The following is a 27,358-nucleotide window of genomic DNA, read 5'->3' on the forward strand; positions in this document are numbered from 1 at the left end:
GCATTTTGGCCTTGGCTTATTACCTGGAGTAGAGCAGGCAGGCAGACTGGCAGGGGATTCCCTGGGAGGCTCCCTCCTCCTGTCGCTGCTGAGATCTTGTGCCAGCCCCCATCTCAGGAGGACAGAGCTCTGGTGCAAGTTCCCCTCCCGAAGGCCACAGGGAGACCGCTTCATCCTTGCATTGCCATTTCACACCTGGACACAAGCTGCTGTCCGCCAGCTGGTGTTGCCGAGTTTAGCATGAACAGACCTTCCCCAGTAAGATCGACTTCCCTCTTTCAGGAGACTTAGCACAGCTGCCTCCAGGGAGGGAGAAAGGATCAGGCCACTGAGTGTGCCCAGAGGCCTGGGCTGCCTACCCAGGCCTACACTGAGCACTCAGGGTCATCCCACTGGCCACCTTCAGTGCCCTGGCCTCCATCGCGTGCAGTTCTTTTGCAGAGCCTTTTGAGGGTGGATGCTACATTTCTAGCCTCACTTTTATAAACAAGAAAACCTCAGCTCAGAGATGAGCGGACTTGATGTCCAAGGTCACACAGCTGGTGAGAAGTGGCCAGGCTGACAAACCCAGTCCTACGGTGCTTTATGTGTGTGCAGCAGGTCCTCAAAGGGCGGCAGTGAGTACATCTCACCCATTAGTTAGCCAGCTGCAGAGACTCTCAGCGAAGCCTTGCTCCTGGGTCTCCTCCCTGCTTTCTTCCAGCGTCAGCACGATCCTGGCACAGGCAGTCTTCCAGCTGTGACCCGGGCTCTTGCCCACAGTCCATGACCATGTGACCTTGGCATTTTCGCTTTGACTCTATACACACCAGCCCCACTTGCCCATGGTAAGGAATGGATATCAGACCCAAGAAGGGGCTCCCCAGCCCTCGGCACGTGGTGATCCAGCTGCTCGGGCTCCGTCCGCCCAGCTCGGCACCCCAGCAGGAGAGCACCCCTGTGCCTCAGAGGTTCTGCAGACCGGGCAGTTAATGCTCTTTGGCTGTGACCCATACGGCCGAGGCCCTTGCCCCCAACTCATCACCGAGGGTGCCTGGGGGCTGGGAGGCAAGTCACAGAGCCACCGAGGAGCCAAGCTGAGGAGGAGAGGTGCTGGGGAGAGAAAGGCAGCACCCCCTCCCCGCTGCCTGCCTGTTCTCTGAAGCAGGGCCCTGGTCAGCCCTTCCCGGTACCACCTACAGCCCCATTAATTGACCCCTACCTTCCCTACTGGCTGATCATCGCCTATGTGTGAGTCTGGTCTCCCGATGAGGCTGCAAGCCCCTTCCTGGGTGGGCTTAAAAGTTCGACAGACTTGTAAGTATTTATTTATTTCTATTTTGGGCCGTGCTGGGTGTTTGTGGGTGCGTGGGCTTCCTCCAGTTGCTGTGTGTGGGCTTCTCATTTTAGTGGCTGCTCTTGCTGCAGAGCACAGGCTCAGCCACTTTAGTTACGGCTCATGGGCTTAGTTGCCCCAGGACCAGGGATTGAACTTGTGTCCCCTGCATTGGCAGGCAGATTCTTAACCGCTGGACCAGCAGGGAAATCCCAGACTGCTAATCAAAATGCCCTTCTGCTGTTATCTTGGGTGGCTAGTCACCTCCTTTAGTCCTGGGCCTCAACTTCTCCATCTGTAAAATGGGTATAGCAAGTAGTAAGACATGCCTCTTAGTGTTGTCACGAGGATCGAATGAGCTGATTTACAGCCCTGACTGGCACAGGGCCTGGTGCTGGAAAGAGTGTACCTCCTCCCACCTCGCTGCCCACCCTGACCCCAAGCAGGCACCAAAGAGAGAGCTCCTCAGCCTGGCATACACAGTCTCAGTCCTGCCTCCTCACTGGGACCCCGAGTCCTGCCCACCCTCTCTGAGCCTCGCCTTCTGAGCAGTAGGCAGGGTTCACATCCCTGCCTGAGCGAGTGCTTGTCCAGAGCCTGGGCACTGTGGGGCGGGGGCTGGCAGCCAGACTAATTTTACCAATCATGACCGCATCCTCTCAGTCTGGCATGAGGGGAACCTGGCATCAGAGGACCTGGGTCCAGTGTTTGCTCTCAGGGCCTGTTTTCCCATCTGTAAGTGGGTCTCCACTGTGAGGGGCTGGAGGCACTGTTGTCCTCTGCCCCTCCCTCCCCTGTTCACCCGTCCCTCCCCTGTTCACCCGTCCCTCCCCTGTTCACCCCTCCCTCTCCTGTTCACCCCTGCCTCGAGCCACAGAGCTGCGTTCAGCCTTTATTGACAGAAGACGGATCTCCAACACTACGATACACAGTCCTGGGGGCGCCCAAACACAATCTTCATTAACAATGACTCAAACATCTTGACTTATGGGAGGGGATGTCATGTCACACAACGCAGGCGAGCGGTGCTGTTCCAACAGGTAGCACTGAGCTATGAGTAATGATGGTGATGCTTGGCAGAAAGTTCCAGAATTTGGAAGAGGTTAGAGATGGTCCTTCAAGACAGGCCTGAACACCAAGCCTACCACGTGGCTGGCAGACCTGTGGATTACTCAGAAAATTCTGGCTCTAAGGTTCGGGAACTCCCAGATGAAGGAACCGAACATCCGGCGGGGCCAGAGAGGACAGTGGTTTAAGCAGTTGCCATGGTTTCTCAGCTTAGCTGGATGATCCCTGGCTTTTTTCCCAGTCATTCACCTGGCTCCCCTCTAAGCCAACTATCTGTAGAAACTGCCACTTGGAAAGTCAGTCACTGGCAACAAGAGAGGGAAAAAAGACAAAGAAGGTCATGGGGCGATGAGACAGGCCATCAAGCGCCAATAAATACTCTGCATGGCAGCTTCTAGGGCCCCACTAGCCACGTGGGTCAGTGGCTTTACCTGGTTCACAATTAACTTTCTTTCCATCAGGGTGTCTTCATTTCCAGTACAAAAAACCCCTTCCCATTCCTCCCATCCCATCCTGACTTGAAAGCCCCCAAAATCCAAACTAGGAGTCTCCCTTCTTAGGTACACATTTCAAGAGTTTTGAATCATGACTAAGCATTAGGAAAATATCCGGTCTCTAATTTTTAAAAAATAGGATGTTTCACTGTATCAAAAGTGCTTGCTTTTTCTAAAAAAAGCAGTCCAAGACTGCAGAGGGCTTAAGAGTCAGTTGGAGATGTGATATACGGATCATTTAGGGGTGCAGGGAGGGATCATGGAATCTCATTCCACAGGCCACGGGCGGGGTTTGAAGAGGTGGCATGGATGGGCTCCAATAAATATAAATAAAGGTACATAGGGTCACAGTGCCCGGAGCGGCTCAGGAATCTGCCTGTGAAACCTAACAGACTACGAGGGAAGGGGGCTGCCGGCCAGTGGGGCAGATGCCGGTTCCGAGTTCAGCCTTCTCTGGTCCACGAAGGCTGGACAGTCTGCCAGCCCACCCCGGCCTCGGGGCCTGTCCGCTGGAGACTGAGACAGGTGTTCATCCCAGGAGAATACTTTAAAGGCCTTCCCACCGGGGTGTTTCCGTGGAGCACCCGTCCCAAAGTGGGCTGCAGGTCGTTCAGGAACCAGCAGGGCAGACTGGAGAGACCTTGTTCTCAGCGCGGCCAGGCCTTGCATCTCGAGCCTCAGAGGAGCGTCACGGGGGCCTTGTCCGCTCTTCTCTGTCCTGCTGAATTGAGGCGGGCCCAGAAACTTCCCCTGGAGGTCAGGCAAGGTCAGCCAGTAGCCACAGTTCAGAGACCTGTGGGAGGGTAGGGGGCCCTTCTTCCGACAACACCCGGCTCCATGAGCATCCTTCCAGGGCCCATGTTCTGGGGCAGGCGAAGCGGTCAGCTCAAAGCAGGGCTATTGGCTTGTTCCCTGGGGCGCCCAGGTACTGAGAGGAGGAGGTGGTGGCTGACGTGGCCACACTGTCCGGGGTCGAGTAGGCAGCGTAGAGACCGGTCACCTGAAGGTCTGGGAAGGACTGGTTGCTGCCACCAGAGACGGGGGTCAGGCCCGAGGCCCCCAGCTCACAGCCAAGCGGGGAGTCTCCGAAGGCCCCCAGTGTGTCCAGGCTGAAGCCTTCATCCTTGATCTCCTCCCAGAGGTTCCCTTCCAAAGACAAGAGCGTTCATGTCAAAAGGACAGGAGTTCGAATCCCATCCCAGGGACGCAGCAAAGACCACACGTGGGGCTTAAACTCACGGCATCACAGGACAGTAGGGAGGAGCCAGCGTCCAGCCCCGGTCCTCCCCTCCCACCCCAGGCGTCCTCGGGAACATCACCACCGTCTCGGAGCCTTGGGCTCCTCTGGAGGAAGTGAGATGATCAGAGAACCCACCTCCTGGGACTGCAAGGCTTAAACTAGGGGGTGCGTGGGAAGCATTCGGTCTGTGTTAAGTGGCACCATCGTGGTCAAAGTCAGGGGACAAAAGCGTGATTTCCTTTTAACTGCACGGTAATCCAGGGGAGAGGTGAGGGGAGATGTGAGTTCAAACATACCCATTTCACAGGATAACTGACCTAGTTAGTAACTTGCTAACTAACTAACCTGCTAACTTGTCCCGTTCCCTCACTAGACATGCAACTCCTTGAAGGAGAGTGGATTACTCGGCCCTTGGCGGGCTCATAGCAGGTGCAGCAGTGCATGGACGGTTTGTGAGGCCTCACTGAATCTGAACTTCCCTTGTTTGTTCATTCGTTCATTCCCTGCGTACTGAGGGTGACCATGTGGGTCAGAGCGTGACCTGGCATGAGGCTGGCACATGCAAGTTGCAGTTTCTGATTGACAATGTGGGGTCAGAGAGGGCTGGATTGAAATGCCAGTTCTGCCACACATAGCCAGGCGGCCTCAGGCCGAATGAGGTCTGAATGAAGAAATGGGACTTCATTTCTCTTGGTCTAAGGTTTCTCAGCGGTGGAACGGGAGTGTGAAATGGCAGTGGCCTCCAGGACTGTCTCAGGCTGAGATGGGATGATGCCTCTGAAGTGCTTGGCACAAGGCCTGGTATACTGTAGGCGCTAACTAAATGCCTGCTGTGACATGATTAGGCGCTTGGGAGGTGTTTATTGAAGGAATGAGCCGTGGGGTAAATGCCGAGGGCTCTCCTTTCCCCCAGTCTTTCTGGCTGCCCCCTCCCCAGTCCCTCCCTCCCCTTCTGTTCCCCTCACCCGCTTCCTCCGACCTCACCCTGCAGAGCGAAGTCCATGATGCTGGGGTCCAGGGCATCCACCTCGGTGTTCATGTCGGTGCTGATGTTGATGAAGTCCACGGGTGCCCTTCCCATGGCAGGGTGAGGGAGGGGGCTGGGGCTCAGATCCGGCAGGGCGTGCAGAGGTGGGGTCTGGGCTGGGGCAGGAGAGTCCGGGGCCAGATGTGCCTGGGGCTGTACCTGGTGGTGCAAGGGGACCGACTGCAGGGACAGGGTCATCAGTGGCTGGGGTGGGAGCTGGGAGACGGCCAGGCAGCTGTGGGCCATGGCCACTGTGGTGGCGTGGGTCAGCGCCGGGGCCTCAGGCTCCCCTGGCTTGCCAGGGCGTCGGCAGCTTTCCGGCCGGTCCGAGATCAGCTTGTCCAGCTCCTCTGCAGGCAGGTGGGAGAGGTCATTCATCAGAAGCCACCCTCTAGCTCCTGGGCCCCAAGCCCAGGCGTGGATTCAAACCCGGTATTATCAGCTGTGTGATCTTAGCAAGGCTTTTGGACTCTCAGAACGTCAGTTTCTTCATCTATGAGATGGCCTCACATACTCTACACGGGGGTTGTGGAAATGGAATGAAATTGCAAATGACATAGAGACTTGGAACAATGAGATGGGTCTCAGATAACACTGGCTTCCCTCATGGGGACAGTGCTTTATAGAATAATCCTGTAACTCTAGGACTTCACTAAAACCTCATAACAGGCCTACAAGAGGGAAGTAAGGCAGAGATTACAAATCCCACGAGACTGGGACAAAGGTTATTAACATACAGGGGGCTCTAGCCAGAGAGATGAAGCCTTGCTGTGGACTGAAAATTGGATCCTCCTCCTTCAATGCTCTTCAATAGAAATAAGATAGAAGTTACTCAAAATTATTTTGAGTTGTTGGCTTGTGTCTCATTGACTGCAGCAGTTCTCAGACTGGACCACTAGGGTTGCACACGTTTTAGAAATGAGGACACTTAGAATTCAGAAGGTGAAATGGCCCGCCCAAGATCTCACACCAAATAGGAGTCAGGACAAGCCCTGGATATCAAACCAGATCCCACAGCTCACAGCCAAGGGCCTACTGGGTCCTGCTATGGTCCTGATCAACTTATTGAACTGTTCATCTCTGAGCTAGACTCCCATCCCCTTCACACCCAAACTTCAGGTATGATGCTATCCACAGGGCCAAGCCAAATATTCCGAAGGCTGGGTGGCATTAGCCTCCCAGGTCACTCTTTCTATTCACATGTCACTCCTATATCCCCAGCTTCACATCTCTTAATTAAAAAAAAAAGCAGGTGCAATATTTTTTTAAATCTAAAGTAACTCATGAACAGGGGAGACAGTTTGGAAAATAGAGAAACATGTGAAGAATATAAAAATTATCAGTGGTCTCTCCATTCACAGTAAAGATTTTGATGTATTTCTTCTAGTCTCTGTGTATACATATATATGTATATAGATATACGTTAATTGACACACAAATGGGTGTGGCTACATATGCATTTTAGAATGTGACTACACTATGTATATTGATTCATAACCTGCTTCTTCATCTATCATATTGGGAACATTTCTTTTTAGAGATAGAAATATTTTTGGAATACTAATACTTGCATGGTATAATATTATATCTATTTAATCTCCTATTGTAGGATGTCTAGATTGCTTTCAGTTTTTTACCATCAGAAATCACTTCATGATAGATAACTTTGTTCATAAACTTTCTGCTCAAATCTTTGATTTCTTCAGCATGAACTGCCAGAAGTAGAATAAATGAACCAAACTGGGGACCAAATTTGCAAAGTTTCACGATATTACTTTGCCCTGGGAAAGTTTCACACTTTGCACTCCCACCAGTTGTGCACGACAGTGCTGATTTCTCCACATGGTAGCCCACGCTGGGCGTTACTGTGTTATTACTTTGGGGAGTCTGTTCCAGTATGGTAGGAAAGGTAGGGAAGCCTTGCTTCCCCATGCTTGTTTTGTGTGGCATGTCTGTGGGAGACACTGGGGTTGTTAGTGAGATTCTATACTCACTGCAGGATGGGCAGCGTGCAAGCTCGTGTGAGTGTGCGCGTGCGTGCATGTGTGTGGTGCGGCGCCTGGGCCTCACCGGGGTTGGCCATGCTCCGGTGGATGGCAGCCAGGTCCTTCCGTTTCCACTTGTGCATCTCCTCCTCCATCTTGTCGATGCGGGCCAGGTTCAGGGCCCACAGGCATCCCTTGCGTGAGGAGCCGCTCATCTTGTTCTCCACCTTCTCAAAGCACTTGTTCAGGGACAGGTTGTGCCGCACAGAGTTCTTCCAGCCGTCAGGAGCTGTCTGGGGGAAGAAATGGACCCATGGGAGACCTCTCTGCAGGGACCCCTCTCTAATCCCATCTCCCTAGGGGAAATCTCAGACTCAGGCCTAGAGGAGTAGGAGGGACAGTGTCCACTGCTTAAGCTTGGGTTGGGAAACGAGAGGGAGCAGTGAGAACTGTGGCAACCAGGAGGGTCCCCGCTCTGATTAGAGGCGCAGCTGTATTTCAGCTCTGGGCAATGGTCAAGACACAAGGGCAAGGCCCAAGGCTTCCAGCTCTGCTCTTTTTCTCCTACTCAGCAGACAAGTGAGATGATGCTAATATGTGGATAATTTGTCGAGTGTATTAAATGCCTATCATTTTAAGTGCTCATACTTTATTGTAAGGTAACCAGACATTGCAATGCACCTCACACCCTCTTCATTTTACACACAGTTTCTCTGTGTTTGCATCATTATGTTTTACCGAGTCTGTGCTGAATAGCTAGATTGACCCTCTAGCCTTTGCCCCCTGAGATGCCTGGTGAACTCCTATTCATCCGTCAAATGCCCAGCTCAAATGCCCCCTTCTCTTTCTGGATTTCTTGGCCCATGTCTGTGTGAGTGCACATTGCAGATGTCTTTGGACATGACTGCTGCTGCCGCTAAGTCGCTTCAGTCGTGTCCGACTCTGTGCGACCCCATAGATGTCAGCCCACCAGGCTCCCCTGTCCCTGGGATTCTCCAGGCAAGAACACTGGAGTGGGTTGCCATTTCCCTCTCCAATGCATGAAAGTGAAAAGTGAAAGGGAAGTCGCTCAGTCGTGTCCGACTCTTAGCAACCCCATGGACTGCAGCCTACCAGGCTCCTCCGTCCATGGGATTTTCCAGGCAAGAGTACTGGAGTGGGGTGCCATTGGACATGACTCGGGGACTAAAAGGGTGGCTTAGTTTGGCCCAGGTTCTAGCAGTACCAGGGAGAGACCAGAGCCACTCCAGCCACCCCCAACCTGGCTGAGGCCCCTCACCTTGAAGTAGGGGAAGTGTTCCTTCATGAAGCTATAGATCTCGCTCACAGGCAGGCTTCCTGTCTTGCTGTTCTTCAGGGCCATGGCGATCAGACAGCTGGAGGCAAAATGTGGGGCAGGCCAGATGTGAAGGCATCTCAAGCTGACAGCCCAAGGTCCCCTCTGCCAGGAAGTTGGCCCTGCTTAACCCCGTTGGTACCAGCCCCTAGACGCTTACAATGTTAGCTCTAAATACCTTTTCATGGCTCTATGTCTTTCCCACCCTCTGCCCTTGACCTTGAGCTCAGCTATTTGTAACGATTTGAGAAATCTTGTCTTTTCCTCCTTTTACCCCTTTCTCATTAATGGGCCTTTAGACATTAACTGGGCTGTTTAACTGCCTTCCCCAAATCTTGTGAAGTACCCAATACTATTATTTGATGACTTTCTGCATCAGAGGGAACTGAAGCTCAGAGAGGCCAAGCCTCTTACCCAGGGTCACACAGCTAGCTTGTGAATGACAGAGTGGAGCACTGGGCTTAGGGTCTGGAGTGGGTTCTCAGCCCTGGGAACTGACTGACCACATGACGATCTGTCCTGAGAATGGGTCCCACTTCCCAAAACCTTCCCCTGGGAAGCCTAGGCCACCACACCCATCTCTCTGAGGTGCCCTCGAGACAGCCCTCACCCCTCTCTTCCCTGAGTCCCCCACCGTCCCAGCCCCCCAGAACCTCACCTGTAGGAATAGATGGGCTTGGGATAGTGTTTGGGGTGCAGTTCCTGGGATGAATGCACAGCCATGCGGGGCTGGGGGTAGGGAGGCCGTGCCCCAAACGCGGAGCCATACAGGCCCACAGGAGCGCACTTCCCATCGGGGGTAGGGGGTAAGGAAGGGTGGCAGGGAGAGAGATGATGAGAGAGAGCATCAGTCACTCACGATCACCCCGCCACACCCCCATCTTGAAGATGCAGGATTTATAGCCCTGGCAGACCATCTTGTCTCCCCCCAGCACAGAGTTTTGGGTGGAAATCAAATGAACAACCCCATGACATGGTGAAGAAAGTTCTTCCCATGTTCTGGGTGGGTAAACTGAGGCTCAGAGCAGTCTCTAGCCAGCCCAAGTCAGGACTGTCTGCTTCTGAGTTCAGGCCCCCCTCACCAGCCCGCAGTACCTGCTGGACACCTGAGGGTAGCGGGAACTGAGGTTGCGAGGCGGCAGAGTACAGCTGTGGTGGGTTCTGTAGGCTGGACGAGGGCTGGCCCCCCACAGCGAACTGGTTCATTTGCTGGGGCCGGGAGAGAAGGAGACGAAGGGTCGAGGGCGACCCCAGCCCTGTGGGACACCTCCCTCGCTCCCCGACCCACATGGTGGCACTTACACTGGCTCCGTGGTTGGTCAGGGGACTCAGACCCAGCACGCCTTGGGGGGCCATGCCAGGTGGGCCTTGGAGCAGGTGGCCTGGGGTGGCTGCCACATGCAGGTCAGCCGCCCTGGCCAAGGCACCTGGAAAAGGGAAGCACAGAGACGCCTGGGCTGGGGGAATGGTGGCTGTGGACAGGGACAGCCCCACCCCTGGGCACCTCCAGAGAATGAAGCTGTCCCCTACCCTTGGGGCTCAGCACATAGTAGGTGCTTGGCAAACCATGTCTCTGGATGATAGTGGTGAAGAGTGGGTTTCCACCTTTTCTTCTGCCAAGGATCAGCCCAGGAATAGCAGATGTACCCCCTTCTCCTGTGCTGGGTCTGTGACAGGCATTGCTAATCTATCACAGAGTCTCACTGCCCCAGCCTGACTTTAGGTAGACACTGCCGATCAAGCAAAGCTGATGTTCAAAATTATCCTGCCCTGGGGCCTTCAGCTCTCCTTTGAGCTCTAGCTGCCACCTGGGCTCATCCTTTGTGCTTTGGTCTGTCTACTTTGTCCTTCCATCTCTGACCAGACCCTTAGTTCCCTGAGAGCTGGGACCACATTTTATACAACTCAGTGCTACAAACACCTCACATAGTGACAGGCACACAGGAGATGTGCGTGATGCAGTGAAGGAAGGGCTTCCTTACTTCACAGTTCCCATCCACTGAATGCCTACTGTGTGCAAGGTACTTTCTGCATTGAGTCCTCCAACACCCCATGAAGGCAGTTCTATTATCTTTTCATCATAGGTGAGGAAAGAAGTTCAGAGGCAAAGCCATCTGCCCAAGGTCACATAGCTGTCCCCTCAGGGTTCTAGATCAGGGATTGAGAAACTATTGGCCACCAGACCAAATTGGCCCACAACATGTTTTTGTAAATAAAGTTTTATTGGCACATAGCTACAGCCATTCATTTACATATTATGTATGGCTGGTCTTGCACAGCAGTGACAAAGTTGAAATGTTTCAACAGACACCATCTGGCTCACAGGGTCTAAAATATTTACTGGCCCCTTACAGAAAAACTGTGCTGACTCCTGCTGATGTTTTGGCCAAGAACAATTTGTCCAATGAAAGAAATACTCCTAGGCGATACGTTTTTAACTATGGGTCCTTTAACTATGGGTACTGCAGTGATTGTTTTCGTTGATTTTTTTTCTTATGACACACTTTCTGTGTCCCTAAACATTTAATCCACTTGCTATGACTGCAAACAGGCTGCCGTTTGTTGAGTACCTACTGTGTGCTGGGCCCTGTGCTCAGTACATTTTAAACAAATATTTGTTTATTTATTTATTTGGCTATGCTGGGTCTCAGTTGCAGCACACAGGATCTTTAGTTGCAGCTTGCGTATGGGATCTAGTTCCCTGATCAGGGATCGAACCCAGGCCCCCTGCATTGGGCACTCAGAGTCTTGTAGCCAGTGGACCGCCAGGGAAGTCCCTGTGATACTTTCTTTAAAGAAGTCAAAGTACGTAAAAAAATCTTTTGTGGTAACCATTTTAAAAAATTGAAGTATCTGCCATGGGGAAGTACATTCAGCACCACCTTGAATAACATTAATATTAAATCACATTCTTCTAAGGTTTTTTTCTGGCTTAAGACTGATAGTAACTTCTGGGACTTTCCTGGTACTCAGTGGTTAAGACTTTGCCTTCCAATGCATGGGGTGTGAGTTTGATCCCTGGTCAGGCAGCTAAGATCCCACAATATCACTTCTGTTTTATGTTTTGCTTTTCGGCTGCCAAAAACCAAAAAGTCAAAGCATAAAATGGAAGCAATATTGGAACGAATTCAATAAAGACTGAAAAATGATTCACATAAGAAAAAAAAAGTTGAACTATAGTTAATTTACAATGCTGTGTTAGTTTCAGGTATACAGCAAAGTGATTTAGTTATATGTATGTGTGTGTGTGTGTGTGTGTGTGTGTGTGTGTATAGGGACATCCCTGGTGGCTCAGACAGTTAAGCATCTGTCTACAATGTGGGAGACCCGGGTTCGATCCCTGGGTCAGGAAGCTCCCCTGGAGAAGGAAATGGCAATCCACTCCAGTACTACTGCCTGGAAAATCCCATGGACAGAGGAATATATCAGATCCGATCAGTCGCTCAGTCATGTCATATATATATATATGTCATATGTCATATATATTATATATATTATATATATATATGTCATATGTCATATATATTATATATATTATATATATATATATAAACTTTTTATATATAACCTGGAAATCTTTTCCAGATTCTTTTCCCTTATAGTTGTTTAGTTGCTCAGTCGTGTCCAACTCTTTGCAACCCCATGGACTGCATGCAGCATGCCAGGCTTCCCTGTCCTTCACTATCTCTCAGAGATTGTTCAAGCTCATGCCCATTGAGTTGGTGATGCCATCAAACCATCTCATCTTCTGTCACCCCGTTTTCCTCCTGCCCTCAATCTTTCCCAGCATCAGGGTCTTTTCTAATGAGTCAGTTCTTCACATCAGGTGGCCACAGTATTGGAGCTTCAGCTTCGGCATGAGTTCTTCCAAGGAATATTCAGGACTGATTTCCTTTAGGATGGACTGCTTGGATCTCCTTGCTCTCCAAGGGACTCTCAAAAGTCTTCTCCAACACCACACTTCAAAAGCATCAATTCTTTGGCAATCAGCCTTCTTTATGGTCCAACTCTCACATCTGTACATGACTACTAGAAAAACCATAGCTTTGACTACACAGACCTTTGTTGGCAAAATGATGTCTCTGCTTTTTAATACACTGTCTAGGTTGGTCATAGCTTTTCTTCCAAGGAGCAAGCGTCTTTTAATTTCATGGCTACAGTTACCATCTGCAGTGATTTTGGAGCCCAAGAAAATAAAGTCTCTCACTGTTTCCATTGTTTCTCCATCTATTTGCCATGAAGTGATGAGACCAGATGCCATGACCTCAGTTTTTTGAATATTGAGTTTTAAGTCAGCTTTTTCACCCTCCTCTTTCACCTTCATCAAGAGGCTCTTCTCTTCCTCTTTGCTTTCTGCCATAAGGGTGGTGTCATCTGCACATCTGAGGTTATTGATATTTCTCATGCCAATCTTGATTCCAGCTTGTGCTTCATCCAGCCCAGCATTTCGCATGAGGTACTCTGCATGTAAGTTAAATAAGTAGGGTTACAATAGCCCTGATGTAGTCCTTTCCCAATTTTGAATGAGTCTGTTGTTCCATGTCCAGTTCTAATGGTTGCTTCTTGACCTGCATACAGGTTTCTCAGGAGACAGGTAAGGTGGTCTGATACTCCCAACGCTTTAAGAATTTTCCAGTTTGTTGTGATCCACACAGTCAACGGCTTTAGTGTAGTCAGTGAAGCAGAAAATATTTTTCTGGAATTCCCTTGTTTTTTCTATGATCCAACAGATGCTGGTAATTTGATCTGTGGTTCCTTTGCCTTTTCTAAATCTAACTTGTACATCTGGAAGTTCTTGGTTCATGTACTATTGAGGCCCAGCTTGAAGGATTTTGAGCATTACCTTGCTAGCATGTAAAATGAGTACAATCATGCGGTAGTTTGAACATCCTTGGGTATTGCCCTCCTTTAGGATTGAGTATAGTTTCCTGCGCTATACACTAGATCCTTGCTGTTCATCTATTTTATATATAGTAGTGTGTATACGTTAGTCCCAAACTCCAAATTTCTGTCTCCCCCACCACCCCCAACCCAAAGTACTCCTAAAGAAGTAAAGGAACTGAACTTCTGTAAAGGGTCAGACAGCAAATATTTTAGGCTTTTGCCAGCCACTTGATCTGTCTTGTCTGTGGTTTATAACCTTTGAAAAATGTAAAAGCATTCTTAACACAAAGGCCACACAAAAACGAGCCATGGGCTGCGTTGGCTCCCAGAGGTGGTCACCTGCCGACTGCTCTCGGTGTTCTAGATGTCCCGGGGTGAGGGGAGGGGCTGTCTTTATTCTGTGCTGAAACCTGAGCTCACACAGGGCCTGGCACACCACGATGAGCAAAAGAGCGAACCATATCCCTCTGGGGAAGGTAGAATTAGTCCCATTTTACAGAGGCAGAAACTGAGGCCTGGAGAGAGAGAGAGACTGACCTGGCCACGGCCATCCCTTGGTTCACGGAAGCACTGGGCGTCACCTTTCCCCATCTCCCTATCCTGCTGCACCTTCCCGCCGCCCCGCCTCACCCCTGTGCCTACCTGGGTGCGTGTGTGGTGCACTGGGGCCGCCCAGGTCCACACGGCCACTCGCCATCTGCTGCAGCCTCGGCACATCCACGGCTGTGAGCCACGACAGCGACTGCAGGTCCCCGGGAAGGTCATCATCACAGGTGGCGGCCAGGAGCCTGCAGGGAGGGGCAGGAGCTCGGGCGGGGGCGGGGAGCTCAGGCCAGCTCTTGGGGGCTCCTCCACCTCTGGAATCACCCCAGAAGCTTCTCACCTCCCCCAGGCCACCTCACCTTCCAATCTGCCCATCCCTAAGGAGCCCTCTTTAGCAGCCAGATTGCACATCCTCACACCTTTCCTTCATTTATTCACTAGACACATCTTACTCAATCCCTACCCCCAAATGATAAACACTAGTGTTTGTGTGAGCACTTATTATGTGCCAGGCACTGTATCAAGTCCTTCCCAGGTAGCAACCCAGAGGACACCCCCAGTCACCTGATGAGGCAGGTGTTATTCTTCCCATTTCACAGATGGGCAAACTGAGGCTCATAGCCCCGAGTCACTCACCCAAGGCCAACCCAGAACAGGAAGTGGTAGGGCTGGAACCCCAGCCTGAATTCCTCACCATGACCCCAGGCAGCCCCTGGAGCTTCCAGTTAGGATACATGCCCCCCACAACTTACCCAATACCAGAGCAAAAACATTTCTTTATATGCAAAGAAAGAGTGCCCATCAAGGATACCAGGACAAGTATCCCCAATTTGGGGTAACCATGGCTCCCCAATGTCCTTCAAGTGCTCACCCCACACCTCCAGGGCCCTGGACCTCACAGTACCATCCTGTCTGTGTTATAACATAGTGTGTTTGCAAACCGGCCAGGGGCCCATGCCAGCCCCACCATGCCTGCCACCCCACAGGCCAGGCACTTCCTGGTCTGTTGACCCAAGGCCCATCGTCCCAATTTTAAGCTCCAAGTTTCAAAAGTAGGTGTCCTGGGACCTCAGAGAGAGTTGGGGTGGGGGGAGGTGGAGCCTGGGGTTTTCTCGTGACCAGGACCGTGGACCCAGCTGGGGCATCAGCCTCCACCCCTCCTGCCATCTGCATGGCCCCTCTCAAGCGGTTCTCTCTCTCCATCTCTCTTGCTCTTGCTTCCTTGTGTTTTAGGGCCACAATTAGCGTTGCCATGGCACCGGCTGCTCGGTTGTCGCGGGGCCTGGGCCTCAGCCCACCAAGCTAGCATCAGGTGACCGCCTGGCCGCCCTGGCGATTGGCTGCCTCGTAGGAAAACACAGCCTGGAAACGATTTGAAAACTCTGCCAGCCCGTGTCGGTGGCAGCAGTTGGCCCAGCTGCTGTCCCCTGGAGGTCCATTGTGTGACAAACGACTGTTGCCCCCATGGCACGTGGCTCCCATTGTCCTGGGGTCTCCCTGCAATTGTTTTTACAGCCCCCCCACCCCCCGGCTGCTGCCCATTCGACCCGCTCATAACTCATCCGGATGAGTGACAGCCACGGGCCAGGCCTGGGTGATGCCATCTGTCCCCTCGGGCCCGTGGAGACCACGGGGTGAGGCTGAAGGCTTGATGTGCCGCCCACCCAAGCCCCCTCCTCGCCCCGGGGCTGGCCGACCTCCCGGCCCCTGGTGGCGGGAGCCCCAGCCCTGCTCAGTAACCTGCTATGGCTCCCCAGTGCCCTTGCAGCTCTGCCTGGCGGCATCCTTGCCTCCTCCTGCTCCGAGGAGGATTGGAGGTGAAACCCTGGTGCCGGTTTCTCAGGTGGGGGCCCCACCAGAGCGCTCTGAATGGTGGCATGGGGCTTGTAAACACAGCAGGGTCCTGGGCATCACCATGGGGCAGGATCTCTGGAGGCAGGTGACTCTGTTAGGTGATGTGTTATTTAAGAGCCTGGACTCTGGGTTCTAATCCTGGTCTTACACACTTACCTATGTGCCCTGGGGCCACTGACTTAACCTCTCTGAGACCCAGTGTTTTTGATCGACAAAGTTGGGCTAAATAATAGTTCCTATCAGACTTCCCTGATGGCTCAGTGGTAAAGAATCCACCTGCCAGTAGAGGAGATGAGTGTTCGCTCCCTGGGTTGGGAAGATCCCCTGGAGAAGGAAAGGGCAACCCACTCCAGTATTCTTGCCTGAAGAATCCCATGGACAGAGGAGCCTGGGTGGCTACAGTCCATGGGGTCACAAAGAGCCAGACACGACTTAGCAACAGCAATAGTTCCTATCACACAGAGTATGGTCAGGATTAAAGGTACTGTTGCATGAAAAGACTTGGAACCATGTCTGACTTTGCTGTCATTAATATCAATACTAATGATAATATTAGCCAGGTCCTCTGGACTTCCCTCGTAGTGTAATAGGTAAAGAATCTACCTGCAAGGCAGGAGACCCAGCTTTGATTCCTGGGTTGGGAAGATCCCCTTGGAGAAGGAAATACTGGGTTATTCTCCAGTAATACTCCAGTTACACTCCAGTGTTCTTGCCTGGAGAATCCCATGGACAGAGGAGCCTGGTGGGCTCTGGGGTCACACAGACCTGCCCCTGCTGCTGCTACTACTAGCGGCTTCCATTTGCTGAGTGCTGCTTGTGTCCTTTGACAGGCCCATTTTACAGATGGAGAAGCTGAGGCCCTGAGCTCGCAGATGCTCTGAGTTTCTTCCCCCAGAGTGAGAATCACAGCTGTACAGGTGGTAGAGGCTGAGTTAATGGTGCTCATCTGATCAATCTTTTCTTTTTTTTCCTGCTGCTTGAGAGCCCCGTCAGGCTTCCCTGGCCCCCACAGCAGCACACAACCCCCCACCCCAGCCCCCCCAGCCCTGCAGCGGCCTGGCGTCCATCCTGCCCCTGGTACCGCCCTGCCCCCACACGGGAGCACAGTCCCACCTCTGGGACAGGAAAGCCCTTTCGGCTCTCTCTTCCCAACCCAACTGTGCCCACCCGTGGAGGCTCACTTCAAATCCTATGTTCTGGCTTCTTCATGCCAAATTCCCGCCCCTCACTTTACCCACATGGAGAGTGAGACCGAGAGAAAGGAGGCAGTTTGTTCCCAATGTCATCGTCCAGGAAAGGACTAGGGAAGGGACTCCGGGCTCGCTGTGTGGGCCCCTTCCAGCCTGGGAGCACCTTCTCCTCCAGGAAGTCTTTGCAACCTAGACCCCAAGCTCAGAGACCCCGTCCGCACCCTGGGTGGGTGAGTCCTGCCCGGCCATCTCTTTGCCCAGATCCTGCCTCTCGGCTCACGGAGGGCTGGCCCCCAGTCCCCATCACCCCAGGCCTCAGCACACCGTGGAGCTACTTCAATGCCTGCTTGGCCAGTCAAACAGGTTGACCCCAGGCCACCGATCCAGAGAACCTGGGTGACAGGACAGTGACTGTCACCTTCCAGCAGTTTAGGCGTCCTCTGCCTCCTTGAGCCCTTGCAACAGCCTCGGGAGAGGGGCAAGGGGCAGGCAGCCCCACTTTACAGATGGGAAAACTGAGGCCAGACCGGCAAAAGCAAAATTGTGGCCAGGACTCAAACCCGGGTCTGTCTGCTGCACTGTGGGCTGTACCTGCGGCACCACAGGCAGAGAAGCCCCATCCTCTGGGGGAGATGCCCCCATCCTGAGTCTGGGGCTCTCAGCAGGGGCCGTGTGGACCAGCGTCACCCAGGAGCTGGTTCCACTGCAGAATCTAAGGCTAGCCCAGTCCCTGGAGTCTCACACTGGGGCTGTGGGGCCCTGGAATGTGTGTATTAGTGCCTCCCTGAGCTCTAGGGGGCAGGGGGTGGGAGACAGCCCGGAGGGGGTGTGGCAGGGGCTTCATACAGCTCAGGCTTTGCTTGGACAGATCTGGGTTCAAGTCCTTATGATTGCCTGTCTGTGTGACCTTGAACAAGTCACGTGAAGTCCCTGAGTCTCCATTTTCTCATCTGGAAAATGGGAGAGGAACAGACCGCTTCCCCCTGGGCTGTTGAGGGCATCAAGTGAGACAGCGTGTGTTCAAGCCCTCCCTCCTTGGGGGCTTAATGCTCATTCTGGGGGTGGACAACCAGACCCTGCTCCCCCTGCCATCTCTGGCATCCCAGAGGTTGTCTGGTCCTCCCTCCCAGCCAGGCCAGAATGCCAGCCTCTGTGTGCCTGGCACATGGCCTTGCCAGTCTCCTGCAATGGCTGTGGCTGCCCGGAGCTATGCTGGAGCCTGCCGGCCCTGAAGCCTGGCTTACGTCCTGCTGCCCCTGGCTCATCTGGCTCCAGGCACCTCTTCATCGTGGGTCACAGGAACCCGGAGGTGATGCTCTGGGGCCTAAATGGGAGTGTCCCATCCCCAGTGCCCAGCCTGGGGCCCTGACCATCTGTTTCCTTCTCTCCCACCCTCCTCTGCTCCCTGCAGAGGCACACAGCCCCTCTCCATGGTGCCGTGTGAAGGCCCCCAAAACCTCCCCCCACCTGTGCCTTGAGTTTCCTCATTCGAGGTGCCCCCAGGGGCCTACTTTCTGCTCTGTCCTAGAGAACTTCATGTTAAATGGCCTCAACCATGGGATCCGTGGCAGTTGTGACAAGAGAAAGACTTTGTGGTTCAGGAACCACTATGGCTTCTGAGCCACAGGCCCTCGGAAAGGCACTGAATTCCCCAGCCTCAGTTTTCCCACCTGTAAAATGGGCACAAATGATAAACAGAGCTGCAGTGTCTTATACTGTGCCCAGGACTGGCATGTCAGTGTAGAGGTGAAGTGGCTTGTGAACTGTCCTGCCATCTGCGAGGGTTTGGGACTATTGCCACAAGTGAGTGTGTGTGTGGGCCTGTGCCAGTCTCTTGAATGGGTTTCTCATCTGCTGGAAAATGATGGACGTTTGAGATGCAAAGGAAGAGGCAAACCCAGCCCCATCACCCTGGGGTCCCTCTGTGTCTATGGGCAAGGAGGAAAGCATTCCGACAACCCCGGGTACCATGTCACTGATACCTGCCCACCTAGGCTCACCCCCAGCGAAAGCCACAAGGAGCATGAAACTGCAAAGACCCAGCTCCTTCCGTCTGCTCCCCCACTCCCCCACCCCCATCCTGCCTCACCCCTGCCCCTCTGCTCCAGCTCTCCCCCTCTCCTCGCCAGTGTCTCTGTCCTCTCGGTGTGTCTCCCTGTCCCTGGGTCTGAGGGGCCCTGTAATGAAGTCCTGGCCCCGCTGTTCCTGTCTTCTGACATCAGACGCGCTTCCGCACCTCCTCAGCCTCCGTCCCCTCCCCTGCAGAGTGGGGTGAAACTGACAGAGGCCAAGAGCCCGGGAGAGGCTCTTGCTAAACCTCTACCAGCTTCCTGCAGCCCCTTCTCTCTCTGACCCAGCATCCACGTCATCCCCCACCCCCGCCCCCGTCTCCTACAGACTCATCTCCCTCCCACACACTCCCCCACCCATCATTCCTGTGTCCCCACCGCAGGGCTGCCATTGAGCCAGGCTTTCAGGGGATGTGGCTTCCCTGATAGCTCAGTTGGTAAAGAATCTGCCTCCAATGCAGGAGACCCCTGGTTCGATTCCTGGGTCAGGAAGATCTGCTGGAGAAGGAACAGGCCACCCACTCCAGTATTCTTGGGCTTCCCTTGTGGCTCAACTGGTAAAGAATCTGCCTACCATATGGGAGACCTGGGTTTGATGGCTGGGTTGGGAAGATTCCCCCAGGAAAGGGAAAAGCCTGGAGAATTCCAGTCGGACATGACTGAGTGACTTTCACTTTTACTTTTTGGGGGATGACAGCAGTTAACCCAGGCGCCTGTGCTCAGGTAATTCCCACATGTCCAGTTTCCCCATCTATAAAGCATTACTGGCTTTTATATATATATATATATATATATATATATATATATATATATATATATATAAACACATATAGTTCCTCAGGGTCCCACTGGCCCTAGGACTCTAAGAAGGTGGAGTAGCACCCCAAGGTTAGAAGCAGGTGTGAACCCCAAGACAGGCCGGCCTGAAAAACTTCCTGACTGTATGACCGTCACCTGCCCTGGGACTCAGTTTCCCTATGTGTAAAATGGGAATAATAATAATAGCACCGACCCTAAGCGGGCTGTCGAGAACACATTGAGAGTTCATCTAAGCATCAGATCAGATGAAGCATCTAGTTTTCTGCAGAAAAAGTAGGTTAAACTATTAGCTCGGGGGCTCCAAAGGGGACCCCTGGCAATGCACCCTTCTCAGACCCAGTGGGGGAAATTTGTCGCCAGCTGGGGATCCTCATTAGTGAATGGAAAGCTTTGGGGTCAAAAAGAAGACGACCTAGGTAGCACTCCAGAGTCCCCTTTTGAATGAAAGGGTTCCCCCACAGCTCTCCACCCACTCAGGGGGCAATCTTCCTTCTCAAAGCTCAGCCCCACTCATCTTATTCTTATTAAAATACATACACACCCCAGGGGGCACCATCACTCCCTTTCAGAGACAGGAAAGATGAGGCCAAGCCCAGTGAGCTGGCCTCAGCCACCTCCTGGCAATGGCCCCAGGAACCTGCCCCCGCACCTCCCGCCTGTCCCTCCGGGGGCCTCAGTTGCCCCATCTGGAATGTCGGAGTTGAGCCTCTCTCATCTCCGTGGGGCAGCCACTGGGACACACAGCCTGCAGGGCCTGGAGGACTATAGAGGTGGGCAGCCCAGCTCTGCCGGAGAGTGGGATGCTGAAGGGTACCGACCCATTATGAGGGGGTCACGGCCTGGAGCATCTGAGAGGGGGCAGACCCCGGTTAGGAGCCAGGTGGTACCCTGGGAAAATCAGCATCAGAATAACCTGTTATCAGTGCAATGGTGTGTGTGTGTGTTCAGTGGCTCCACTGTGTCCGACGCTTTGAGACCCCATGGACTGTGACCGCCAGGCTCCTCTGTCCATGGGGTTTTCCTGGCAAGAACACCAGAGTGGGTTGCTGTTTCCTTTTCCAGGGGATCTTCCCGCCCCAGGGACTGAACCCGCGTCTCCTGTGTTGCAGGCGGATTCTTCACCACTGAGCCTCGAGGAAGCCCCGCCAACAGCAGGGCCGCAGTGTTCAGGCGCTTCCTCTGCGCCTATCACTTCGCTTGTGTTCCGTGTGGCCATCACGCATTTCTCTCTGAAGCCTGTGGGCTTATCAGAAGGGGTGGGCCCCCTGCAAGGCTATCTTCTGCACTCACCGCATCTAGAAAACCTGGGCCCAGGGCTCCTGTGCTTCTCCTTCTGTAGCATTTTTGTGTAGTTGGTTGTGAGTGGAGGCCCTAGGGTCCACCAGGCTTGGTTTTGAACCCCACCCAGTCCTTAATAGCTGTGAGATTTGTCTGCAGTCATCTGCCTCTCTGAGCCTCAGTTTGCTCATCTGTAAAATGGGGATGCTAACACCTGTACCCATCTCATAGGGGTTTGTAAGGACTGAGCGTAGTTCAGTGGGACACCCCAGAGCACACATCAATATGCATGCCATGCTAGCAGTTCAGATTAGCGTACACTTCCTCAGCAGGGTATGGACTCAGCATGAAGCAGGCTCCATAGGGAGGGACACCCCAGAGGATCTGACTCAGGAAGCATCTGATTCATTCCACTAATACCTCCTAAACTCCTACTTGTCAGGCCCTGTTCCGGCAGGCAGACAGAATTCCCTCTGTCCAAGGAAAGAACTTTCTAACTGACCTAGGGATGCAAAGGAGGAGTCTACCCCTGGCATGCCCATCTTCCTGCCAGTCCACTCAGGTCTATAACTCCCTCATCTCCTGCCAACCTGTGGAATGGCTGCTTACAATACCCATTCCTCAGATGGGATGACTGAGGCCCAGAGAAAGGAGGAGATACCCCTCAGCCTCACAGCATGTCAGCAAAAGACCTGGGATTTAAACCACCCACCCTAGAGCCTCTTTTTAAACCACCCACCCTGGAGCCTCTTCACTTGGATACTCTGCCAGCATGGCTGAGCTATAGCAAGTTGTAAGCAGGAAGGGCAAACGCCATTCATGTTGTTTTTAGGAGGATCAGGCTGCAAGGTACCTCCATGCTGCTGGGGCCACTGGTCAGGGGCCCCTGTGGTGGCCCTGGGCAAAGAGAGAGATCCTTGGAGTCCATGGCTACTGTTCTGCACTGGCCAGGGGGCCATGCTGAAAACACTGAACAATATCCTTCATCAATTAGCTATGTTCATTGATCCTTTGGAGGGATGGAAGATGAGCCAGGAGAGCGGGGCCTGGGGTGGGTGAGCCCCAGGAGACCTGGATCGCAGTCCTGGCCTCGCTCCTAATGGAGCAGGGGTGGTCCTTGTGCAGGCGACTCACTGCCTTTGATCCTCAGTTTTCTCACGCACAGAACAGAGGTGATGGAAGGGCCTAGCTTGCTTCCTGGTTCAGGGTAGGTAGATCACTGCAGGCCACAGTGCAGGGTTTGGCTCAAGTACTAGGCGCATGTTTGCGGAAGGGGTGGATTTCACACCCAGCATTCAGAGCAGCCTTTTACAAGGGACATCAGAACCTGTCACTGTCCTTAAAATCCATTAGCGTAGTAAGACTCAAGCTCTTTGCCGTGATCTGACCCTTGACCATCTCCTCCCCTCACCCCTTTGCTCTAGCAAACCTGCTCACCTTTCAGGTTCCCCAAACATTCCATGTTCTGTTTGCACATGCTGTTCCCTCTCCTGGGAATGCTGTTCCCTGCACTCATTCACAGCTAGTGCCTTCTTGTGCTTCTGACCACAGCCTAACCGTTCCCTCCTTTGAGAGCTCCTCCCTCATCACCCCCATCCCTGGTGGTCCTTGCAGTGTTGTGTCTGAGGAATATTTAGCATTTTCTCTTGAGTTATTCATGTATACATGTTTCCGGTCTTTCCACTCAAGGAGGGCAAGGACAGAGAGGCCCTCTTTTGTGGTCAGCACCCAGCAAAGGACCTGGCACCCTGTGGGCATTTATTCCATACCTGCTGGAGTAGCAAAAGGAAGAGGGATCTCCCCCAAGTTCAACCCAGTTCAGCTCCAACACATCTAACATCCCCCAATTTCTATCCATTTCCTGCCCAGCTTAGACACCACCCCTCCCAGGAAGCCCTCCCAGACCAGCCTGGTATCTCCTAGTCCTTCCATCCCCTGGAATGACTACGGCTGCTAGCATCTACCCTGGCATAGACTCCTGAGCTCACTGATTTATTTTAATCCTATTATCTGCCTTCTCAGTCCAGTTCAGTCGCTCAGTCGTGTACGACTCTTTGTGACCCCGTGGACTGCAGCATGCCAGGCCTCCCTGTCCATCACCAGCTCCTGGAGCTTACTCAAACTCATGTCCATTGAGTCGGTGATGCCATCCAACCAGCTCTCTCTCAGTCCAGAGCCCACATTTAACCCTTTACTTCCTATCTTGGGGATTCTTAGAGTTGATACAGCAATTGTGCAGTGGAAGGAACAGATGTTTGAGGTGTGAATCGTGTCTCAGTCCCTTTGTAGCTGTGTGACCTTAGGCAAGTCACTTCAGGCCTCTGTGCCTCAGTCTTCCCACCTGTAAAATGGAATAAGAATTCCCCCCACAGAGGATAACTGTGAGGATAAGATCAGATAACTTCTAAGAAAGGGCACGAGGCAGCTACTCCAACCACATTTCACTGTTTTCTCCTCTGGCCTTTCATTGTTACTGGAGGGGTTTGCCCAGAAAATATTGTCTCTGTGGGGAGTGGGGCAGAATCACAGAGGCACATCTGTCTGTCCATCCGTCTGTCCACTATGATTATAACCAGAAGGTTTTACCTGCCTTCTGGAGATGTGGTTAGTAAGAGATTGTTACATCATTACTAACTGTTCTTGTTTCCAACCCAACCTTTACACAAAAGGGATTAGCATTTCATGGAGCTGTTTATTTAGTGAACACATCTTTTGTAAGATCTTCTGTAACCGTTTACAGGAAGAAGAAAATCAAATGCCATTGTAGCAAGCTCAGAAAGTCCCCACCGGGGATAACATGAGCATAACATGCAACGATTTGATTAGGAATTTGGAAGAGACTCTTTCCTTTCTAGAACTTGGCTTGGGACTTGGTGCGCATGCGAGTGCCAGATGCATGTTTCTGGGGGTGGAAACACAAGACCCGGAAGGGAGACGGCACCCCAGGAAGGCTACCTCTCGTCCCTTGCCCTCGGGTAGCCTGAGTAGCCATCCTGGCCACCCCAAACACCCAGAAGGGCGGAAGGTTGTAAAGATACTTGGATGGTCACTGCCCATGCCAGATGGAGCCCCCCCACCCAAGGAGGTTACAACCAATGAGTGGAGGCATTCTGGAATGAGGGTAAACTATCCCCCACACTCCATGCAGTGGGAAGCTTAAGAGGAAAGGCAGGTGGTATCTGCTTGCCTTGGTCCACAGGACAGGATTTTGTCATCACTTGAGCATGCAACTTCCCTGAGTTTCTCTGGATGTGCTATTTCTCATGTGATACTTATCCATTCATCTCTCCACCTAAGGCAAAGTCACCTCCTTTCTTAGGGGAGGGACTGAGGGTCTGGGGAGTCAGTACCCTGTATAAGGCTCTGTGATGATAACTACTGAGCCTCATGGTCCTGGGAGAACCTGAAGTTCCAAGGGTCAGCACCCTGCCTCCTCTGGCTTCTCTGGGCCTGTTTTCCAATCTGTAAAAGGAAGTTGTTGGACCTGATCTCTAGAATAAGGAGTTAGCACACAGGAAGTACTTAATACCTCTCAGGGTCTCCTGCTACCCTGAAGAGAGTGGATTTCCAAGAGTGTTGAGCCAAGGGGGAGACCAGCTAACCCACGCTAAGCAGGAGCTGAGCAGGAGCTGTTAGCCGTTGCTCAGGCAGTCCGGGCTGCCTCACCCCTTGGCCCCAGGCGGGCTGGGATGCCGTTGCCAATTTGCTGTCTAGGCCCAGCCTGACTCCGGACAGCTCCCTGGGGGACACGGCAGCTGCTACGCCCCCCAGCCCCCAGCCTCCCATGCACAGCCTCTGAGAGTTAACGGCCAAACTCCGCCCCTGGGGATGGAAGGGCAGGCGGCTGGGTGGAGGGCTGCAAGGGGGCTGGAACCAGGCTCAGAGCCACTCCCTGGAGAGGCGGGAGGGGGAATGAGAAGCCCATAAACTTCTCCTGGGCTATTATCCCGGGAGAAAAATGGGAGTGGTCGGAGAAATGGGAGTGGGCTAGGGGGAGTCGCTGTATAATCACAAAAGCTCCCCTCCACAAGAAAGCACTCTCCCCGGGTGTGGCTGATGGATGCACAGGCTCCTCCCAAGGACCTGCGAATTGGGCTCTCACGGCTCCGTGTCACAGATGAAGACACTGAGGCACAGAGAGGGGCAGTGACTTGCCCAGGGTCACACAGCCATGAGGTGGTGGAGCGACTTGCTCTGTTCCAACCCCCTGTGCTCTTCACCAGTGGGGCGTGGGAGTGGTGGCCATGGTACCCTCCGGGTGAGGGTTTGAGTCCCCACTGTCCCTGTAACTAGCTGCATCCTCTTGTTAAGTTGTTTAATCTAGCTGAGCCTTGGTTTTCTCATCTGCCAAATGGGCCCAACAGTGCTCATTTTATAGGGTGGTTGTGGCACAGGGCAGGCAGGCAGGTACCAAAGCGTTAAGAAACCGTCAGCTGTTATTGTTGTTGTTGTTGGTATTTTGTTATTCTGCTTTCTATTTATGCTGTTTAACATAAGAAAACATCCCTGAATCCCTATGAAAAGGAAAGGCTGAACCCTCCAGGATTTCCCCAAGATCATGTAGCAGGCAAGTGACAGAGATGAAATTTCTTTTAATCTAACAACTCTATGCAGTGGGTACCATTTCTGTCCCCATTTGATGGAGGGGGAAACTGAGGTTCAGAGAGGTCCACACAACCAGAGAAGCTGGGATTCTGACCCCAGAGCCAAGCTCCTGACTCTGATGTTGCCCCCAGTCCACCTGCCAGGGTTTAAAACCTTTCAGCACAGGAAGCCCAGATGTCTTTGGTTGTGGGATCTTGGGGAAAGCATTCCACTTTTCTGAGCCTCGGTTTTCCCACCTGTATGATGGGGGCTCATCAGAGCAGCTCCTCAAGCTGGGCATACAGTAGGTGCCCACAAACTGCTGTGTACCTGGCACGTGTCTAGGCTTCCAGCCCTACCCACAGCAGCCTCTCAGCAAACCCTTGTTTGAATTCATGGCCTTGTTCAGGTCTCTGAAGGCAGTCTCCAGATCCACAGCCTTCTGGAAGCAGTCACCCTCTAATTGGGGTCTGTGGTCTTCCCCAAAGGCACCGCTGGTGAGTTGCAGCAGCCCCAGGAGGCCAGACAGCCCCTGGGTAAACAGGGCTGATCCGAGGTGACAGCCTGCTCTTCCCAGGCCAGCCCCTGTCCCGTCCCCACTCCCTCATGTGGGCCGTGCCCCCTCCACCCAGGGGCACATGGTGCTTGTCTTGGGGGCAGGGCACTGGGAACCAGGGCAGGCAGGCCTTCAGTGGCTCACAGGGGAGAGAGGCTGAGGATTCATTTTTGTTCTCCTCCTCCCTCCCTTCGCTGATGACCTTGAACAAGCCCTTTCTCCTTTCTTGGGGGGCATTTCCTGGAGGCCTGTTAAGCTCACTGGAGGAGAAGCCATAACTGCTATTGTCATCTCAACATCCACCCAGATGCCCAGTCTCTCACCCAGGAGGGGACTAAAGACTGCAGGTTTCCATGGCCCCACTACCCCCAGGCCACAAGTCACACACCCTCAGAGAGACACCACCTTTAAAACCAAGATCTTCTAGTTCGCCTGCAAAATCACAGAACTGAATGTAACCGTAGTTCTTGGGCAGTTTCAGAAACCATAGCCAGTGCATAAACACTTCAAACAATTCAAAAAGATGTCATTTGTTATTGTCGAAGCCCTCACCTGTATTCCTGTGGAGAGGGGTGGTGATTTTGCCCTGAGTTTCGAATAATTCCTGACATCATGGATGATATGTCACTTTCTATCATCTCCTTGGGAAAAAGACAAGCAGAAAACAAAACTGCCATCAGCAACGATGTGGACAGGATGGAAAACTCATAGTTTTCCCCCAATTCAAAAGGATAGAGCTCAACCAACAGAACACTTTGAAAAAAAAAAAAAACTAGAGAATTCCTGGGAGTCACAAGTCACTTTTCCAGGGCAGTTCTACAGGGTTTTAGAAGCAAATGAAGAGAATGGAATGAAATTCCAGGCTCTTTCAAATTAATGGGGGAAGGGCAAAGGAAGTCTCTAGAAGCCAAATGTCAAGTCCTGGAAAACGTGGACTTGCAAAATAGAAATCAGAAAAACCTGATTCCCTTCCAAGCCTAGTATTGTCAACCACAGCTCAGTTAGGATCACTTTGGAAAAAATAAAAAAGGACAGCCTGATGAGTCATGGACGTTTCTCTGGGGGAGCCAAATTCCCACTTGCAAAGGAAATAATCTCCGCAGGGCTCCCACCCTG

At 52.7% G+C, this 27,358-nt stretch overlaps 1 protein-coding gene and 1 non-coding gene across 2 annotated transcripts; one reads left to right on the forward strand and one right to left on the reverse strand.

Annotated features, from left to right (window-relative positions):
- Window positions 1-3,639: 3,639 nt before the first annotated feature.
- On the reverse strand, window positions 3,640-26,880 carry FOXN4 (forkhead box N4). Its single transcript, XM_005891508.2, has 9 exons — window positions 26,795-26,880; window positions 13,992-14,137; window positions 9,768-9,892; window positions 9,561-9,674; window positions 9,124-9,251; window positions 8,409-8,505; window positions 7,215-7,422; window positions 5,102-5,494; window positions 3,640-4,023 (listed from the first exon to the last, which is right to left on the reverse strand). Exons 1-9 carry the CDS (start codon window positions 26,878-26,880, stop codon window positions 3,764-3,766), a joined length of 1,557 nt encoding a protein of 518 aa, XP_005891570.1. The 3' UTR covers window positions 3,640-3,763.
- Window positions 19,425-19,498, forward strand: TRNAW-CCA (transfer RNA tryptophan (anticodon CCA)). The gene has a single exon. It is a non-coding gene; the product is annotated as a tRNA-Trp (tRNA).
- Window positions 26,881-27,358: the final 478 nt, after the last annotated feature.

The sequence above is a fragment of the Bos mutus genome, chromosome 17 (assembly GCF_027580195.1).
Source record: "Bos mutus isolate GX-2022 chromosome 17, NWIPB_WYAK_1.1, whole genome shotgun sequence".
Lineage (NCBI taxonomy): Eukaryota > Metazoa > Chordata > Mammalia > Artiodactyla > Bovidae > Bos > Bos mutus.

Coding starts and splice junctions, on each gene's coding strand:
- FOXN4 (XM_005891508.2), bottom strand. CDS start 26,880: ATGATAGAAAGTGACATATCATCCATGATGTCAGGAATTATTCGAAAC. Junction 9,893..13,991: donor TGCACCACACACGCACCCAG/GTAGGCACAGGG, acceptor TCCCTTTTCCAG/GTGCCTTGGCCAGGGCGGCT. Junction 5,495..7,214: donor CCGGAGCATGGCCAACCCCG/GTGAGGCCCAGG, acceptor ACCTGCCTGCAG/AGGAGCTGGACAAGCTGATC.